The following is a 7,531-nucleotide window of genomic DNA, read 5'->3' as shown; positions in this document are numbered from 1 at the left end:
AACACAACAGAAAGATACAAAAATGCACATGACTCCAAAAAACATACAGTACAGAAAAATACACCAAACAAAAAAATATAAAAGGGAGTAAAAAACAAACAACAAACACATTTATCATGCACATGTCCCATAGAATTAAACCAGGAAAATTTCACCCACATTTTGCACCCACAATTATACCCCTTATGCTCCCACATAAATGTATACTTCTGACAGTCACTGTACTAGTAATATTAAAAATAAATGTTTTCACTGCTGATTTTAAATGTTTTTATTGGTTTTTAAACTTATACAAATATTGAATAATTATTTATGAATAATAATCTAAGTATCTAATTATTTACAATTTTAGAGCCCCCCACTCCCCCGACCCCCCCAACACAGTAGCTCACAATCACAAGTCTCAACAGCCAATCAGGAGACCAGTTAATACTCAGAAATAGAACCTCAACAGTTTGTTTACCTTTGGTTGCTATGACAACTATAGAAGCATTTGAGCTTTCATCTTTGACTGCATAACTTCATAGTCATTTTAACTACATTATCCAGAAAGTAAGTGTTATTTGAAGCCTCATCAGAATTCATGGATTTCCTAGGAAAGTTTCCCGGGCATGTACAGAACCTGACCAAAGGTTAGTGTTTACAACTCAGTTTTTCTGTGTAATTTAGATTTTTTATAAGATAGATTTTTTTTACTGGGAAGACTTACTGGGAGTGTATATTTGACCTTTTAGCTTTAAATCAGTGATAAATGTGTATTTATTTGCTGTAAATTAGTCAAAAATGTCAAGGGTTTTATATATATATATATATATATATATATATATATAACAGCCTTGTCTCTCATCTATTTGTTTTGGTTATGTTCTCAATTACTAAAGTTCAATCAATTGCAATTAATCACAATTACTGAGCCTGAAATAAATGACCTAATAAACATTAGCATCTCTTAAAATAACAGGTTCTAAATCAGCTGTAAAATACAATACGTTTTTTCTGTCAATATACCCCTTGATTTCAATGTTTTTTTTAAATGTTTGTTCCTACCCTAGACTAGGGACGTAACATGAGTAAAATAAAACAAAAAACTAAACAATATTAGTACAAAAAATGACTCTAGAATAACACTACAAATGCAACAAAAAACAATAATTTTACAAAAAATGCACAAAAACACAACAGAAAGATACAAAAATGCACGACTCCAAAAAACATACAGTACAGAAAAATACACCAAACAAAAAAATATAAAAGTGAGTAAAAAAACAAACAACAAACACATTTATCATGCACATGTCCCATAGAATTAAACCAGGAAAATTTCACCCACATTTTGCACCCACAATTATACCCCTTATGCTCCACCATAAATGTATACTTCCAACGGGCACTGTACTAGTAATATTAAAAATAAATGTTTTCAATGCTGATTTTAAATGTTTTTATTGGTTTTGAAACTTTTACAAATATCGAATAATTATTTATGAATAATAATCTAATTATCTAATTATTTACAATTTTAGAGCCCCCCCACTCCCCCGACCCCCCCAACACAGTAGCTCACAATCACAAGTCTCAACAGCCAATCAGGAGACCAGTTAATACTGAGAAATAGAACATCAACAGTTTGTTTACCTTTGGTTGCTATGACAACTATAGAAGCATTTGAGCTTTCATCTTTGACTGCATAACTTCATAGTCATTTTAACTACTTTACTTTAGAAAGTAAGTGTTATTTGAAGCCTCATCAGAATTCATGGATTTCCGAGGAATGTTTCCCGGGCATGTACAGAACCTGACCAAAGGTTAGTGTTTACAACTCAGTTTTTCTGTGTAATTTAGATTTTTTATAAGATAAATTTTTTTACTGGGAAGACTTACTGGGAGTGTATATTTGACCTTTTAGCTTTAAATCAGTGATAAATGTGTATTTATTTGCTGTAAATTAGTCAAAAAATGTCAAGGGTTTTATATATATATATATATATATATATATATATATATATATATATATATATATATATATATACCCTTGTCTCTCATCTATTTGTTTTGGTTATGTTCTCAATTACTAAAGTTCAATCAATTACAATTAATCACAATTACTGAGCCTGAAATAAATGACCTAATAAACGTTAGCATCTCTTAAAATAACAGGTTCTAAATCAGCTGTAAAATACAATTTGTTTTTTTCTGTCAATATACCCCTTGATTTCAATGTTTTTTTTTTAAATGGTAAAATGCTGGAAAGCTTGATATCAAACTAATTTTAATCACTGATTATTAACTACATATGTGCAGAACAGTCCATAGAACTGTAACATGGTTCCCCAGTTTTAATAATTAACAATTTTTATAATATTTTCAGGGTAGTTACAATTACAAAGTGAATCATCTGAAATCAATTACAATTCAATTATGATCACGACAACAACAGATATTTAAAGTTACAACTACGCTATAATTGTAATTAATTATCAATTATAATTGACCCCAACCCTGGAAAAAGGACAGATTGTTGTGTTTTTCTGTTAGAAGTGAACACTAAGCGGTGCTAACATTGGCTTCTAATCATTGAAATATACAAGAAATATGGAGGACACACTAACATGCTGATGTTCTTCTTTTCAGAAGGACCCATCCCACGACACTTTGAGGGCCCACTCAAGGATGAGGACGGGCTGCTCACAACGGGAAGGGGCCGGAAAAGAAAGGCTGACAAAGACAATGTTCTACTGTCAAACAGCAAGAAACCGAAGGTTGTGGAGGGGTTTCAGGAGCTACCATCTTGTATTCTCTTGGAGGACTATTCTCAGGTTTACCCTGACTCACCATGTTTAAATGAAACAGAGAAAGACTGTATCCGAAAAAGAGGTAAGATGAACAAAGCTAAACAAGCCTTATCTGTAGTGGTGATTATCGCAGGCACTCATTGTACTTCTAATAATGTTTACCCCTTCAGTCTGTATTAGAACTGGGCCATGTATCAAGATTCAAGATATATTGAGCTTTGTATTTTGGCAATATAGAAAATTATAATATTGCCTTTATCGATTTATATAATTTCTTCTTTTCAGAAGGACCCATCCCACGACACTTTGAGGGCCCACTCAAGGATGAGGACCGGCTGCTCACAACGGGAAGGGGCCGGAAAAGAAAGGCTGAGGAAGACAATGTTCAACTGTCAAACAGCAAGAAACCAAAGGTTGTGGAGGGGTTTCAGAAGCTTCCATCTTGCATTCTCTTGGAGGACAATTCTCAGGTTTACCCTGACTCACCATGTTTAGATGAAACAGAGAAAGACTGGATCCGAAAAAGAGGTAAGATGAACAAAGCTAAACAATATAAAATACACTATTATCGAGTGTAGAACCCGTATTTTCAAGGTAAATATTGCAGACAATCAGGTTAATTTAATTATGGCAACCAAATTTAAAATATGATCAATTGTGCAGCCCAAGGTAATATGCATTAAAATTCAGGATTTTTGATGAATGATTGATCTTTGATGGTTCATTAAGTCATTTTAGAAGTTACAGTTGTGTGTGCGTTTCTGTCCGAACGTCTAAATTGTTGCATTTTCAAACCAATGTGTCTGTTTGTGTGTTTGCAGAGGATTTTGAGTATTTATACAAGGAGCAGTTTCTGCTCGGTAAAGGTGGTTTTGGGAGCGTCTACGCCGGTATTAACCTGTCTGATGGCAAATCTGTAAGTTTATACACACAATTTACACACAGTTTTAGTGTTTTCAGCCTTTAAAAATTACATTTACGTCTTCATTTATCCATGTTCACTTACAACTCAATTACGATTACAGCGACCAACATTTTTTCCGATTACAATTAAAATTGAAATGATTATTTTTCCCCTAAAGGTAAATTACAATTTTGTTCTCAATTACTAAAGTTCAATTACAATCAACCACAATTACTGTGCCTTTAATAAATCACCCCATTAACTGTGACCCTTCTTTTGTGTTAGCATCTCTTTTCAGTTTTGAACCATGTCTTAAATCAGCTGTAAGATACACTAAAAAATATTATCTATCACCTAATTTGTTTCACGTCTCTTGGTTTCCTTGTTAGGCTTCTTTATTCAGGAAAATATAAGTTTTAATATTTTCGGTGTGGGAGTCTGAGCCTTATTTTCTGTCAGTATATCCCTAGATTTCATTTTTCCAAAAAATGGTAAAATGATCCTTAAGAGAACCAACAGGTAAACGTGATATGAACATATTTTAATAATAATAATTATTTATTTTATTTAAAAGTTTACAATAAAAACAGAATAATAAAACAGTAATAAATGTTAACTGTGTGTGTGTAAGCCATAGAACAGTAACCCTGTTCCCCATGTTTGCGTTTAATTAAACGTAAATGACAGTTTTTATAGAATTGACATGACAATTACAATTACCATGTTCAATTCAATTACAGTAACAACAGCAACACATATTTCCAATTACAATTATAGGTACGTCATAATTGTAATTTATTATCAATTACACAATTATAATTATAATTGACTCCAACCCTGGCCCAGTGTCATAATCAGTCGGTAGAACAGATTAGTTCAGATTTCAGTTTTGATACGACAGTGAAAAATGTTACAAAAATACTCTGAAAAACCCAAAAGTGTATCACATTTTACACACATTCCCACTGATTTTAGTGTTTAAAAACCATGAACGTTGTGATTAAATGCTTGATTTTTGTCCTGCAGATAGCCCTAAAACATATTCCAAAGGCCAAGGTGAAATACTGTCAAGTGGATGTAAGTATTTTTCTCATCAATGATTTCAGAAATTCTCAGATTTGGGGCTCGTTTTTGAAACATGGGCTGTTTGTTTTTTAAACTTCCAGAATGGGGAGATGAAGGTTTTGGAGACGCTGCTGTTGATGAAAGCGGCCGGTAACCTCGGTGAAAGGTGCAAATATAACCCCGGAATCATTGAGTTGGTGGATATTGTTGATCTTAAAGATGAGGTGGTCATAGTTATGGAACTTCCTGACAATGCCATGGATCTGCATAACTACTGCAAAATGAAGAATGGAGAGATGCAGGAACAGGAAGTGAAGGTAAGCACGACTTTAATCACTGTGTCTCCAAACTCCTCCCCTCACTGCCCCATAACCTAAGGCTGCTCGATTATAGAAAACAATAATAATCACCATTATTTTAGTCAGAATTGAAATCTTGATTATTTGTCAACCAAATTCGTTATTCAGTTTTAGTACAAAACAATGTAAAATGTATTCCTTAATCATAAATAAAATCCTTCAAACACTAAAATCAAGTATGTTCACATTTGTACAAAACAAAACACTTCATCATCAAACCCAAAATGTTCTCAGATAAGAGAATTTGACTTGCCTTGCTTTTTTACCGAGTGTTTTTTGCTGCGTTTCTCCTGCGATGTTTCAAGACCGCTAGCAACAACTTTCCTTGCGTTAGCCTGCAGGCTAGCTTTAGCTTTGAGAGTAATGGGGCTTAGGAGCTAGCATGTGCATGCATTAAACAACTCAAAGTTAGTATTAATAATCGTTTTTTTCCCGTGTGTGCCAAGTTTTATTCTTTGCAGATATCCTAAATTGTGGAAGTTTGTTTAATTTAGCAAATAAAACATATGTATAAAGACAGTCTTACCCTAACCCTTCTGTCTCTTTCTGTTACAGGTTATCATTCAGCAAATCCTCAAAGCAGCTTTCATAATGCATGAAAATGGGGTGTTCCACAGGGACATTAAAGCAGAAAACGTCCTGATTTCCAACACCAATGGAACCCCATCCGTAAAGATCATTGACTTTGGCTGTGGTGATTGGGTCAAAGACGTGCCCTATGAGCGATTTGCTGGTTGGTGTTTAATTCTTTTTTTGGCTGCACATCTTAGATTCCACAAAATTTCCTCTTTGACTCTCGTTGTAACTGCTTTTTATGTTTCATTTGTTTTTGATTCTAGGTACATGGATTTTTGCCCCACCGGAGTTTCTCCGCCATAAGAAGTACCAGGCTGAACAAACCACGGTGTGGCAGATCGGGCTCCTCCTTCATAACCTGTACACGCACAAACCCTATGGCACAAAAGAACACATGAAAGGAGAAACACTGTTCATAAACAGTCTCTCTTTTTGTAAGTCATGCAAACACAAACACTTGACTATACTGTCCAGCAGGGGTGTCAAAGTGGTTCAAACCAGTATAATAATGGCATAATAAGCACTAAATAATGACGATTGAAAACGTTTTACCTTCGTTGTTGTGCCAATAAATGAAAGTACATTCTGATTAGTGCTGTCAATAGATTAAAAATATTGTGCGATTAATTAATCATGCTTAAATTTGCTGAGAAATGCCCTCAACTTAAGGTGTTTTCATTTAAATGACATTAATGTGGCAGATTGAAAACATAATGTATAACAAATTGGGCTTTATAAAGTGATTTATTGTTTTTAACAGACATTTCCAGTCTTCATTGCTTTTTCTCTCCTTCAGATTATATATAATAAATAAAACAGACCCATCAATCACAGTACTGTAAATTAGCACATCAAAAATAACATTAACAACTCATGGATTTATTCATTTTGGCGCTGAACCCTGTCATCTTGTCCAGTGTGGACTGGCCACTCGGTCTACTGTAGTGTCCGAAGGACCGCTGTCCGTGCTAGCTGCTACATAGTTAGCATTGATGTGCTAGCTGCTACATAGTTAGCATTGAGGTGGTAGAGCTCCGCTGGAAGCCTGGAGGCTAGCAGAGCTCCACTGATCCACACACTGTTTCTTGCACACAACTGGGCTTTAGTTTTCCATCTGATGTGTTTTTTTTGTTTTTTTTAACTAAAATTCAAGCGCACAAAAACTTCTTCTCAGGTTCTACTGTTGTAGCCGATGCATTAGTATTGAGTATAATAGGAACGCGCGTAATGAGAAGAAAAAAAATTAAGCGATTAATGGCGTTAATTTTTTTCTGTAATTAATTGATCGCAATTAACGCGTTAAAGTGACAGCCCTAATTCTGATATTATTAAAACTGTGGCATGATAGGAAAATAAGTGCACGTGCACCAATAACAGTCTTATATACTATGGTGAGACCCTTTTGGTCAAATTAGAAATAGCAGCTTCTTTTTGAATCTTTGACACTCCTGATTTATAGACAATCTGTTCTAAAATCTTCCTTTCATTTTACTCTCCAGTGGGAAACGTCTTTGCCATGCAGTGCCTGACACAAAATCCTAACTGTCGAGACGGGTTAAAGAAACTGCTGGATCACAAGTGGTTCAAAGTTTGAAAAAAACTCCATGAATTTCCACACCGGTGTATGTGTACAAATATACAATTAAACTGTAAATATCTAAATAAAGTGCAAATATATTCTCAGTCAAATCACTGTTCTCTGAGTCTGGTGAAGAAACACAAGAAATCATGGTAAGAATGAAGTAAAAACAATTCGATGCATCTGTCTATGGGACTCCACATCCCACAATGCATTGTGAAAACTTTTCTGACAATGTCAATCAAATGAATGTTTA

The 7,531-nt window shown here is 34.3% G+C and overlaps 1 protein-coding gene across 1 annotated transcript; it reads left to right on the top strand.

The window, feature by feature from the left end:
* Window positions 1-545: 545 nt before the first annotated feature.
* On the top strand, window positions 546-7,290 carry LOC114476893 (serine/threonine-protein kinase pim-1-like). Its single transcript, XM_028468891.1, has 9 exons — window positions 546-632; window positions 2,632-2,874; window positions 3,078-3,320; window positions 3,614-3,708; window positions 4,723-4,773; window positions 4,863-5,078; window positions 5,676-5,853; window positions 5,960-6,130; window positions 7,196-7,290. Exons 1-9 carry the CDS (start codon window positions 584-586, stop codon window positions 7,288-7,290), a joined length of 1,341 nt encoding a protein of 446 aa, XP_028324692.1. The 5' UTR covers window positions 546-583.
* The last annotated feature ends 241 nt before the right edge of the window (window positions 7,291-7,531 follow it).

Source organism: Gouania willdenowi, chromosome 15 (assembly GCF_900634775.1).
Source record: "Gouania willdenowi chromosome 15, fGouWil2.1, whole genome shotgun sequence".
NCBI classification, from domain to species: Eukaryota; Metazoa; Chordata; class Actinopteri; order Blenniiformes; family Gobiesocidae; genus Gouania; species Gouania willdenowi.
The sequence above is the reverse complement of the archived record's forward strand: the minus strand, read 5'-3'. Positions and strand labels throughout refer to the sequence as shown.